Raw genomic sequence first — 12,839 nt, 5'->3', positions numbered from 1 at the left:
CCTTTGTTGATAGGCATGTAACAGGAGGACACTTGGCTGAAACTTTCAAAGCAGCTCTAAATTTCTTAGTGTCACTTATCTGGGATGGTATTCTCTAGGGTCACCATGAGGATTTTCGTGTGAGAAAACTAATTTTCAGACTTGACTTCTATAAGTTCCATTTAAAATTGCCAAGTTGAGTTTAAAAATTGGCAACTTCCTGGATGGCTAAAGGCCACAAAATACCAGCTTAATGCATGTAGATCTGTTTAAATGTGAAATTATCTTCCTTGTCTGATTATCAGTTTTTTAGCACTGGGGGTCCTGAGTCCAGTCCCTGAGTTTTGTCCTGGGTTTGGCAGTGCCCAAATTGGCCATTTTTGCAAGGGAACAGGTATTTTTGCCTCCCTGGAGGGAGATGRCTCAGGCTTTGCTTTAAGAGTTGGAGGCAGAGTGTTGAAGGGAGTATGTTTTGTCTCTGCTGTGGCTTGCAGAGTAAGCAGAGATGAACAAATGCTGAATACAAAACAAGTACTGAATGAAAAGTCGTAATTGAATTTTGCCTGAATCTTGCCTGTATTTTGGCTTGGATTTTGATCRGTGTGTTAACTTAATGAGGCTGCTCCAGTGCAGGTGACTTCGATGGCAATTCTAATGGCTTCAGGATGGGACACCGGTGTCTGGCTGCAGTCCACTGAGCAGAGGGATGCCCAGTGCTGCCACACACAGCAGTGCAGGTTCCACCCCTGTGCACTGAAGAATTGGCTCAGTTTTGTTCTAGGTGCTGTTCTGTCACCAATGTTGGAGCTGTCACAGCAGAAGAGACAGTTAGTTGTTGTGACAGTAATATGTTTATTTTTTTTTTCTTTCCCTGAGAACCTCAAAACTTTTTCCAGTTGAGAAAGCCCTCCTAAGGCAGGGAGGATAATTTGGGCCAAGGACTTCCCTGATTGGATGTTTTGAGCAACTAAATTAGGGCTTCTGTAATCCCACGTCCTGGTCTTTTTCCACTTCATCCACAGCATCTSTGCCTTGCCCTCAAGGTGTCTGGTGATGTTTTTCTCCTCTCTCTGTCAAGTTTAAACTGACTTCTTTTGGCATGAGGGAAAGCATGCTTTGTTTTCTGGGCTTCCAAACAGGTTTTGACTTTCAGGCCTTTGGCAGGTTTTYTTGCTGGGTTGTGTTTGTTTGATTGGTTGTTTGTTTTGGTTTTGTTGCAGTGTAAAGTGCTTTCTGAAGGTCCCTGAAATCAATTTAATTGGTGGGYCATCTTCAAATGGATACAGTTTTTAGTCTAGCAAGGGAAAGGCTCATGGTTATAAAATTGGACGTGGTTCTTGCAGTGGTTAAAAGTGGGAAATCAGAGAACACAAAAACTATCTTTGACATCAGAGTTTTGCTACAAATCTTTCTTGGATCTTTTCCTAAGTCTTTTCTGAAGTGCAGAGCCCAGGGGACTAAGTCAAGTGCATTTTTGTTCCTCTGAGGTACTGTGAAAAGGAATGGCTCAGCCAATTTTTCCTTGGGATTATCAACAAACCACTTAAGTCCTAATGAAACTTCAACACCAACACACCCACCACAGCTCTCCCTTTCCTCGCTTCCCTGTCTAATTTAGGAAGATGCCTTGTGCTGCAGCTTTGAATAGTACCCATGAGAAAGTAAATAAAACGTGGTATCAGGTTTGGTTTGGGGCTGAGTTTCGCCTGTSAGTGAATATTTCTTGCTGCGTGGGTTCCTCTTTCTGGTTACGGTCAGTTGAGTTGCAGTTTCCATCCTCAGCCAGGAGATTTACGATACTGGRCTTTTTGATGACTTCAGAAATGATGAGTTACTTATTCATAACAATCTGTTTCTGTTCAGTGTGCTTGCAGTTTCACAGGTTTTGTTGTGGCTGCTCAGTTTCTGTGAAGATCACATAAGGGTATTATGAGATATAGGACTGGTTTGGTATTTGGGATGCCTTGTCTTAAATTGTTTCCTCAAACCATCCCTGCTCTCTTGGGGTTGATTGGTCAAATCCTACATGTCTGTTGTAGCTGGGTGGCTCTTCCTTTGGTGATGGGGGTCCTCAGTTCTGTCTGCTGCAGTTCCCCAACAGCGGGAACAAAACCTCTCTTCCCACCAAGGTAGAGGAGGTGCCAGGCTTTCCCAGCAGAAGTGCAAGAAGGAAGTTTCTCCTCCCAGAGCAAAGGAGGAAAATTCATTTCCAATGGGRATGTGATGAGCAAATCAGTGACCAGCTGCTGCAGGGTGGCCAAAGAGGCCGTGCAGGAGCGGATGGGAATGGTCTGGTGCAATGGGAATGGGGTGGCAGCAGCAGCGGGAATGGCCGGACACCACAGGGCTGCAGCAAAGGTCAGACAGAATGTGAGCCRGGCATTACATTAAGCCTGTAAGGAGACACTGGGGGAACTTAAGATGGATTAACTTAAGGTGTAAAGTTTAAAGCGTATTATTATGAAGGAGGATTAAGCTAAACTGAGCTAATGACACGGCTTCTGAAAGCGTATCCAAATAGCGAATTCAGAGCTTCAGCTCCATGCCTTTTATTACCTAAATGTACTTACCTTCTTCAACGTCCCCATAAAGATACTTATCCTTATATTCCAGATCTTCATATCCTGTTTTCCATGTTGAGAGGTTAAGAAGTAGAGCTGGATTTGGTTGGTTGGGATTTTCCTGGTTCGGTTGATTGGGATTTGCTTTTTTTTTTAAACATGAAAGTTTGTTTTAATTTTTCYTCACAATAATAAAGACATTTGTGATGATTTCATAGTGTTTATTCTTAGCTAATGTGTTTGGTGAGGAAAAGAATAACTGCTCAKGTTATGTTGACATGCCTTAATTTCTCTTGCTTCTTATCTTCTGACGTATTTCTCTTGCTTTGTTTTGATATTGCTCTCAAAGTATTGGGATATCTGAATTTTTGAAAGCTCTGGACCCRCTTATTTTGCACAGTGTGGGTTGAAAACCAAAGACAAAGTTGAATACTGTAAACTCCTACAAAATGTTTATCTTTCATTGAACAGAGTAATGAATTAACTAACATAATTTTTGTTAGTTATATTTTGTAAATAAGTAATAAATCAACTTAATAAATCAACTTAATTGATTTTTCAGGTGGGAAACTTRTTTGAAATTACAAGTTTGCTGTATATTAGACAAACCACTTAGTGAGTTGTTCTGTGTATAATTTTTATCTCACTTCCAATGATGCCATAAGTTTTTCTTTGAAAGTAAGCCAGAGATCAATATTTGTAAGTAGATAAAAGAATGAATATTTTAAAGACAGAAAGAAATAACTAACAAAAAAAACTCTGACTATAACTGAAATTTGTCTACTTAGGCAATTGTATATAAGCAAAACAAGTATAAAGAAAAACAAAAGGCAGAGAAAAAGAATGTCACAGAAAAGTGCAATGCAACATAAAAAATCAGGTTTTTGAGTCAGAATACTTTTACGTTTACTCGCACAGAGACTGTTTGGCCACTAAAAAAAAAGCATAAGAAACCTGAGACAAAACATTATAATGTTTTATTTTGTGTGTGGCTTGTGGTATCTGTCCCTTCTCTGTAGAGGTGACAGACAGGGATGGAAGCAGTGGCTTTATATTCTGAGGCTGGAGGAAGTAACCTTGGTGTCCTGCAAAAGTAATGATGGATGTAAAAAACTGCTCTTACTTTGAGTRTTGCTGTCTCTGGCAGCCTGAGATRTAYTTTAAYRTGTAGTTTTTAAAATACAAATGTCCTTTATTAATCATTTGCCTTTTGACTTYAGTGTGTATCCCTCAGAGCCTCCCAGGAGTGTTCCGTGATGCATAATAAAAGCAAATGTATATGGCATTACTCCTACTATTAAATTAAATTTAAAAAAAAAAAAATAAAAAGAAAAGAAGCTGGAAGTTCTTAGTCTRAAGAAGAGGGTGGAGCAGGGGGAAAGTGCAGAGCCCATCTAACAATGGGGAGTCCACTTTATTAGCATTAAGGAGAAAAATAAAATTGCTCTGGCAGTAGTGAAATAAAACACCAGGAAGATTATGTCAGTCTTTGCTCACGGTATGATTCTTCTCTTTCACCAGCCAATTTGTATATTTGAAAAAGCAGTTGCTTGGTTAAAATAATGAGCTGAACTTCATCCAATTCCATCCAATTCCCCAGTTAAAAGAAATGTTAGAAGAAATACAGACAATCAGTTTTGAGCAACTAGAGAAAGGAAGAGTAGCGGTCAGTGAACAATTACAGGACCTTGTGTCCATCCCTGCATATACACACAAACAAGTATATCAAAGTTTCTGCTCACACAGGCAATTCCTGGTGACTGCTTGCTGTGGCTGTTGTGGTTTGGCATGGCAGCTTCAGAAGTTTAGCAAAATTCTAACTAATTCTGCCTGAAACTTGGGCAGGATAGGTTAGCATAGGATTACCTCAGAGAAGAGAGAGAAGGTCAGAAGCTAAATTTATGAAAGTATATTTAAAGGAAAAAAATGTTATCTGGACACAAGTCATGTATCCTAATTATTTTAGGATTGAACAGGCAGAATTCAATGTTAATGAATGAGTTCCTTGTTTTATATACTCTTTTATTCCAGGTTATTTTAGATTACTATTTTGGGGAAAAAAAAAAAAAAAAACACTTGATTTTTGAATATTTCAGTGTTTGAACAGGAGATGTCAACTGATGGGGGAATGTATCATCTAGAGCATGCATTCAGTGGGTGTCAGTTCCCCTATTGCACCACCTCTGACCCCTYCAGAGGGCACCTTTCCATCAGCCAGGGCAGAGCTCAGCAAACGCTGACAATACATTTCAATTCTCAAATACATTTTAAAACATTTTTTTGCCACTTCATTTACACCATCAGTGTCCAAGATTGGAACCACATTTGCTGCTGTTCCTTTCCCGTGCTCTGCTGGGTAGCAAAGGCTGTGTTTATCRTGTTCCCCTCTCCTTGCAGGGAGCGGATGCGCCAGTCGGCGATGTTTGAGCTGTGCCAGGGCATGCACCAGATCAGCCTGCAGTTTGTCCGCCTGCAGCTCAGCTTCGAGGAGTACACCATCATGAAAGTGCTGCTGCTCTTAAGCACAGGTGAGTTGGGTTACGTGGGAATGCCTGAAAATATTCCAATTCCCAAAGAGATGCAGTGATTGTAACCAGTGTGACAGAAGAGCCAAACTGTTTCCAGCCTGGCTGCAGGAATGAGCCTGGCTTTGTGCCTTGGGGTTTGGGTTAGCTCGGGAAGTGTCTTTGCATTGAGTGTGTCATGCATTGGAGGGACAGGAGTGGCCAGGCATGGGGCTTTGGACTCCTTTCCATAGRGGAACCACAGCAACAAAGTGCCACAGCTATGGGGATTGAGGGAAAACCCCTGCTCTGCATTCAGAGCCACCAGAGATTGGCTGAGTTAATGTGACTTTCAGGATCAGAAGAGTGCGCTGCCTGTAGTGCAGAGCAGGTGATTTTGTAATGCCAAGTGACTTGAGAATGGAAAGCCCTTTTGCAGGCTTCTGAAAGTTTAATAAATGACAGCGTGTGCTTCATGTTTCTCTTGAGCATCGTGCTTTGAGTTTTAAGGTACAAAATTACATCTTGGTGCTTGTTACTGCACTRTGTAGTAATTAGCAGATTCTTGATCTTATCTTACTGAAAATATTGCAAATCTCCTGTCCCAGTGCAATTGTACAAATGCACAGGCAGTTTGTACATTGCTTTTCCATCAGCAACAACCTGTAAACAAACAGATTATTCTGTGGAATCCTGCTCCTTTCTGTGGTGAGCAGCTCGGTGACATCATGACGAGCTAGCTCTGTGGTTAAAGTACCTGCTTTGGAAGGGGAGCACATGGGGCTGTAAATTTTTTGGGCTCAACTGCCTCCCTCATGACTGAAGCTGTTCCAGATGGCTGGGATGAGGAGAGACACTGYTTTTTGGGGAGCCCTTTGTGCCCTGGACTGCAGAATGTGACCCCACCCCACCAAGGGGTGGAGATGGTCAGCCAGGGAARCTGGAACAGTGTGGAGGTGATGTGCTCCAGGGCTGCCCTGATGGGAAAATGGGCTTTTTTGAAGGGTGTCACTCCTGGTGTTTCCAGAAGCTACTTGATCTGGATGTGTGTAGGGAGGGTTTGGCTCCCAAAATGTTCTTGAGAGAGTGTCTGGATTGGAGATCTGCCTCTGCAGCATTTTAATCAGCTCTGAAGGGGAAGAATCTTTAGAAAAAACAACCTGGAGACATCCTAAAAACACAGCAAAATGTCTTTGGGCCAGGTATTTATTATTCTACCCTCTTGAGTGTGTAAACTAAAGAGTTATTGCAAGACTCTTGTTAGGTGAGATCAGTCTGGCCAATTAACTTCAGTGAGCTGGATCTCTTTGAAACACACACCACGGTCACTAGAAAATGTGCTAAAAATAGTTTGTTTTGGAAGAATCAGGATATTTACATTAGAGGGAGAAAAAGGAGAGCGAAATGGAAGTGAAGGTGGTGATAAAACCCAGAAAGTGTCAAGTGAAGGGCAGCAAACCTGGTTTTGAGTRATTGCACCTTGGTACAGTCTTATGACACAAAACGCCAGGTTTGTTTTCATTTAAATTCTTTTATTGAATCATGTGATGAGCACMGTGTAAGTTATTCTGAAACTTTCATGACGACCACATCAAGGAAGTTTCACTCCATTTATATATGGAAGAAACCACACATTACAACTCAGTTGTTTTCTTGCTTTCCACAGACCATAGATCTTGGGAGCTTGCCAACAGTATTGCTGCATTTAATAAGCAAAATCAGAAACACTGGGCAAACCTCCAGAATTTCATGTTTTGCTTGAGTTCTCTTTATTTGTGGTCTTTCTTTCTTCCTTAATAAACTGGCTGGGGTGATAGTATAATAATTTTCAGACAGAACAGTAAAATAAATAGCAGTAGACAAAGAAAGAGTGGCTCTAACAGTCTGTGAGCAGCATGTAGGAATACAGGCCTGTAAATACTAAAGGAACTGTAAAGCCTGTGTGTTTTGTGTGAGGGCCACAGCATGCTCTGTGGCTGGACTTGATTGGTGCCTCTGTGTTCATTCACCTTGAACTGAATTTGTAAATTTGTTCCAGACAGTTTCCTTTGTCTGTCAGCTGACTGAGAGAGTTTGCATCTAGAATTTGAAAATTAAATGAACATATAATATTTATGTTATGATTGTGTAATATAAATATATAATATTTACCAAGCAGCTGGCAGGTTGGTRTGTCACCTCCTAGGCTTTTTCTAAAGATTCTTCCTTGTGCCCTACTCCCAGGCTTGGTGGCTCAAGTCATTGCTGCTCTTGTGGTGGCAAGTCCTTGTTTTCGATTACTAAATCCCTCTGGTAGATACTAGTGCCTTTTCTTAAAGCTTCTACTCTGGAGCCATTTGGGGCAGTTGTAACATGCTTATGATGTGATTTCAGCGGGATAGAGGGCAGTTGAGAGGACTTAGAAGAGAAGAAAATTATGAAGAAGACAGTTTCTGTCAAGATGTTAAGTCAGGATAAGCTAAACTGGAAGATCACCTTTTTTTTCTTTTTAGAAGGTAACTTCCCATTTAGTTTACTCTGGCATAGTTTTCTGGCATGCTTAGGAAGTTAACTCACTCCTGTATAGACCAGTATTTTATTTTCCTTCAGTGGACTATGATTAAGAGATACAGAGGAAAAAAAAAAAAAAAACATTTGATGGTTAAGCAGTGTTCAACCAATTCAGAATATTTTGAGTAGTGTTATTAATAACCTCTTGGGAGTTTTTATAGGGATCTGATCCTAATAAGCCATTCCTGTTTGGGGCAGRACCTGCAGGGGTGCAGGGGWATTTACAGTCTGTAAAGAAACAGGRTRTTTTCTTTTGTAATCAGCCTTGCTRTATCAATCACAGTAAAAAGTATCAGAAAACTCTACTTTTAGCCCACTTATAAAATGATGATTCYGTGATCATGATTGCATCTCCCTCTGGCAGATGGAAACTTTAACAGGACGCTAGAAATGCTTGTAGCTGTCTGTCGTGGTCAAGCACTGGGTCAGGATGCCTGTTTGGAAAGCAGTCTCCTGTTCCATGCAGAAAAATGGCTCTTTTTGTTCTAGATGCTACRCAGATGCTCGGTAACATTCAAAGAAATTTTAGGTCTTACTTGATGGCATAAAAATGTGTCACTTGGTCTAGCATTTCTGCAGATAACAGCTGTGATTCTGTACCTTCTCCTCCTCTGCCAAGCRTGGGGAATCATTCAAGAATGATAAATCACGTTTTCAGCTTCTAACAAAATACCCTTGATCCATCTTTTTATGGGGTTGGATTGTATTGAAAGTGGTTCACACACAAGGTTAGCCTGTGTCCTATTTCTGAGATGTTATCTTGTCCTCTGCCACAGCTTCTGCAGTCACACATCTGGAGAGGATGCCTGAATCGCTTGACAATCTGTGTGATGTTGTTGATCCCTGTGGTTGAGTCCAAATGATGGACTTTGCTTCAAGGTTTCATTCCTTCATCCATTAACTGGTGTAACTGTTTAAGTATGCACATCAAATCAATAAACAATGCAGTTAATACTAATTTCAGACTGTCTTTTCAATGACAGTTCCCAAGGATGGTCTCAAAAGCCAAGCTGCATTTGAAGAAATGAGGGCAAATTACATTAAAGAACTAAAGAAGATGGTAACTAAATGTCCAAGTAACTCTGGGCAAAGCTGGCAGAGATTCTACCAACTGACTAAACTTCTTGACTCCATGCATGATGTAAGTATAACTCCTCAAGGAGTGCAGAAAAGTTAAGCAAAAWATCTCTCCATCAAGGTAAACAAGTCTTTAATTGTGTTAACTGGCAGGAAGGCAAAAAAATATTCTTTTTAAAGGAATATCTGAGAGAAGTTTTTAGATTAATTGAATTTGAGGGGAGTAAAATAAGAAAGTGGAAGACATTATGGGTGAAAGGTGCAGGGTTAGTGTGTCACRCATCCAGCATGTCTGATGTGCCAATTAACACGGAATTAATTTGGTGTAGCAAGTGATGGGAGACTCTGGGGACRCTGAGAGTGACCTTTAGTCATGTTTGGATATGTGAGAGGAGGGTTCCCAGCATGCTGATCACCCTTCCAGTAAAATCTGGCAAGCTCCATCCTGGGTGGGCAGGGAAGGARGTTTGCTGCATGAAGAAGGTACAGCACTTGCTTTCAGAGCCTGCACATAAATGCATGTCTTTGTACTCAAATTTCATTTTGCAGAGATGGTACAGTACAGTGCTCTTCAGGTCATATCAGTGTAAGAGCCTGGGGTCTGTTTACAGAATGTACATACGGAATTATTTTTCAAATATTGTTCTGTTGTTCATTAAAACATTGCAACTCTTGGTGGGAGGCAGGGAGAGTATTATTAGTACTGCAGTAATGGCTCATTCTTCAGAGATCAGATTTCACTTGCTCAGTGCCAGCAGAGGAAGTCATAGTGTTTTAGTGGAAAGAAAAGGGATGGGTGATAAAATCATTTGCAAGAATTCACATCTGAACCTCGAGGCAGCTTAACAAACCCCTGCATTTATGGAGTTTTCTAATCCTCTTCAGGATAGGCAGTGTCTGTGATTTGCTGCTGAAATGGGAGTGTTTGTGTGGTTAAGGTGGCTGCATTGCAGGCTCGCGCTTACTGAGAGCGCTCCCGTGTCCTACAGACATTTTCCAAAACACAGCATTAACCATTGGGAGCTGAACTAACCAGAGGAAGCAGGCTGCTCTTGCATTTTATTTAATTTTTAATTAGGCTATTTTTTGCATTACTTTTGTTTTAATAGAGCACTTTCTTTCAAAGGACTTTTTAAAGAAAGTCCCATTGTCAGCATTCTCCATTAGAAAGGCCGGTTGTCTCCACAACAGTGCTTCCTTTCAGAGATGATACTGGAGACTTGTTCAACAAGGGCACTTGTTTATTTTTTTCTCTTTAAAAYTGATTTTTTTTTTTCTTTTTTTGYGTTTTGGTTTTTGAAATCCATCTGAATAAATTTAGAGTGGTGATAATATTAATGAGAAGTGAGAATTAATATTCTCTCCCCACTGCYTGTTAGTGCAGAATTTCTCCGTTCAGTCGATGTGAATGCAAATTTTCTGCTCGGTTCCTTAGTCTAGGARGAAGGCATTTTTCAGCTGTCACCTATGTATTTTTAACTTACTCCATTATAATTTTAGAGGATCAGAATGTATTTGGTGCTGGGCAGTCTAACTGGAGCTGAGACCCCATATTTACATGCTGCTGTGGTCTCGGCACGTTTTGCAGTGCAGGCCTGAAGGGGCCGGTGCAGAATTCGTGCTTGTTCAGCCCTCCTTGCTGTATCCAGCATTTCCATCTGAGCAGAGCAGYGTCTCAGCACTCGTGGAATTCACTTCACCTGAGTGTAGTGACAGGCAATAAAAAACGCTGCTCCTTTGCCTCTCCAGACTTGCTTTCACCAACCTCATTTTTAAGTAGTCTGTCTGAGGACTTTATGAAATACAGTACGTGGAAATATCAAATTACAATATGCTTGGCTTATGTAATATGAGGAAGAGGAAAAAAAAAAAACCCAAACAAGATGGTCTTACATTGCTCAGTATGCTAAATCATTCATCCACACAGCGAACATATGTGCAGGTAGAAAAGTGCCGAGCTGAGGAAAAAAAGAAATTTTCAAGAAGGCCAGGCAGGCACTTTAGTACTTGAAAACATCAGCAACTTTATTTAATGATCCATAAAGCCTCAAAGCACCTGAAAAATAAGAACCCATCCCGGGCAGGTGAGCAGGGTTTAGTGCATGTGCCTCGGGAGCGTGCCCTGCAGTGTGCTGCGCTGGGCGCTCTCCTTTGCATGGTGCAGCGTGAAGCCGTGCCTGCTGATGCAGGACAGAGCACTGCTGGGTTAACAGTTGGGCTCAAGGATCTTAGAGGGCTTTTCCAACCTCAGTGATTCTATGATCCCGTATTTCTCTCTTGTAGGAATTGTATTTCTCACTGTTTCACGTGGCTCATGAGCATAGCTTCCTGAAGAGCCACAGTGTAGCCAGGACAAGCCCCCCCTCTCTACCTAAAACCCAAAGGTTTTGCTCTTGTGCCCATGAATAGCTGTGGGCATTTCGGGGAGGGATGCACATGCAGCACTTGGATGGAGGTGAAGAGCCTGACAGGCGCCCTCAGGAACATTAGAAACAGATGTACCACACACGGTATTGAAAACTTCATTGGGATTCTCCTCAGCATCTCCTGTTGGCTTTGGCAGGAAGGGCTGCACCTTGCATGGCAGGCTTCGTTTCATATAGACTGTAGTGTATGGTTGGGCAGTTTGCAGAACAAAAGCTGAATTTGGTKTCAATCTGGCCGATACTGAGCAGGATTTGAGTGAAGAGGGCTTTTGTTTCGATGCCATGACATTAAACCCTGATGTGAACCTTCCCCTTGTCTTGGCAAGGCAGTGCCCCGCGCTGTCATTTGCTTGTTGACATTTTCTGCCAAACAAAAATAAATTCTTGAAGGCTCACGCTGCTGAATAATTAATTTTTTATGGTTCCTGAAGGGAATACTTTATAGCTGAGGTGGATGTTTCCATAGGCTGGGAGCGCCAGGATTTCACTGGCTGAAAAAGCTGACAGTGGGAATAAGGGCAYGGCTCCTGCGGGGGTGGGGTTGCAAGGGGTGCTGTGCTGGATGCAAATGTGCCTCTGCAGGTTCCTAATCCTGCAGATAGGAAGCTGCAGATGAGCCCCTCAGCTGTCACCAGCACCTTTGGGTACACTCACTTCTGCTGTGCTCTGCCCGAGTTGTGTCCCACAGACGATGAGCAGTTTGAAGCCTCGTTTCAGTCCCGCTGCCTGAATTCTCAGGGTGAGCATTTTCCGTGTTTATTCAGAGGATGGATCCAGCCTCTACTCCCAGAGCAGCAGCGATGTGGGAGTGTGCTAGGTGTGTGTTGCAGCAGCTAATATGCATCTGTCAAGTGACAAATYGATTCCCAGCTCCCCAATGTAGACAGAAGCTACTCCAAGAGTTATCTTGCTCAGTGTGTGGTGGTTGSATCCCTTTTCCTTCATGCCAGTAGCTGTTTTTTGGAGAAGAGCAAGGGAGATTTGGCTCAAAATTTGAGCTGGCCGAGGACTGAGGATGCTTCATTGCTGTGTGATGCTATGGGTGCATCCTCCAGGCATAACAAAAGAGCTCAACTCAGGCTGTTCCAGGGCACATCGGGTGTCAGGTGCTGTGGTTTTGGGGAGCACATGGTTAGGAAGGAACCTCGAGGGAATGAGTGCAGCTCCTCAGTCAGATAAATGCATCTGCCCAGGAAGAACCAGGGTCCATATTTGTTCTGTCAGATGCTGTCAGTGGCCAATCCATATGGATTTTATCCAMCTTTTACTCCTTGCTGGCATGAGGTAAATACTCTGCAGGGGTATAAACCAGAGGCTCCATCCACTGGTCTTACCTTGTGTTCCCTGTGTTTGTGGAAGGTTTTACTCTTGGCTTAGCATTCAGRATTGCCTAGGCAGCTAGGAACTGGCCACTGTGGGCCACCAAAGGACACATGGACCTCTGAGAACCAGCCTGTGAGCCATGCCGGAGGGAAAAACTTTCTTCCTGAACCCTTGGAGTAATARTGGATTTGCATCATGGGATTTTCATAGGACTGGGAGCAAAAAGGAATATAGCATGGTAATGAAATAATCAACACCTGGTTGGCAGTGGTTTTCCTTGGCCTTACTGGTTGATGAAAYAGGAGTTTTGTGTTCACTGTGTGAAGTAGAAAAAGCAGGAAGTGACAATAGTCCCAAACTCACTGAGGGCTCTTTGCTGGGTGAGGAAAGAGCTGGGTGGGCAGAGACCCATTCCTGAA

The 12,839-nt window shown here is 42.3% G+C and overlaps 1 protein-coding gene across 3 annotated transcripts in view; it reads left to right on the top strand.

The window, feature by feature from the left end:
• The window catches only part of NR3C2 (nuclear receptor subfamily 3 group C member 2), a 188,166-nt gene that overhangs the window by 167,985 nt on the left and 7,342 nt on the right, over positions 1-12,839 (top strand). For 2 of the 3 annotated variants that reach the window (XM_057369178.1, XM_057369177.1), the window contains 2 exons: positions 4,938-5,068; positions 8,578-8,735. In XM_057369178.1, coding sequence (XP_057225161.1) covers positions 4,938-5,068; positions 8,578-8,735 — 289 coding nt within the window. The remainder of the gene's footprint in view (positions 1-4,937; positions 5,069-8,577; positions 8,736-12,839) is intronic. The other variant, XM_057369179.1, reaches the window with a different exon arrangement.

The sequence above is a fragment of the Malurus melanocephalus genome, unplaced genomic scaffold (assembly GCF_030028575.1).
Source record: "Malurus melanocephalus ecotype Western Australia unplaced genomic scaffold, MMel_1.1 scaffold_105, whole genome shotgun sequence".
NCBI classification, from domain to species: domain Eukaryota; kingdom Metazoa; phylum Chordata; class Aves; order Passeriformes; family Maluridae; genus Malurus; species Malurus melanocephalus.
This window is presented reverse-complemented; position numbering and strand designations above follow the sequence as displayed.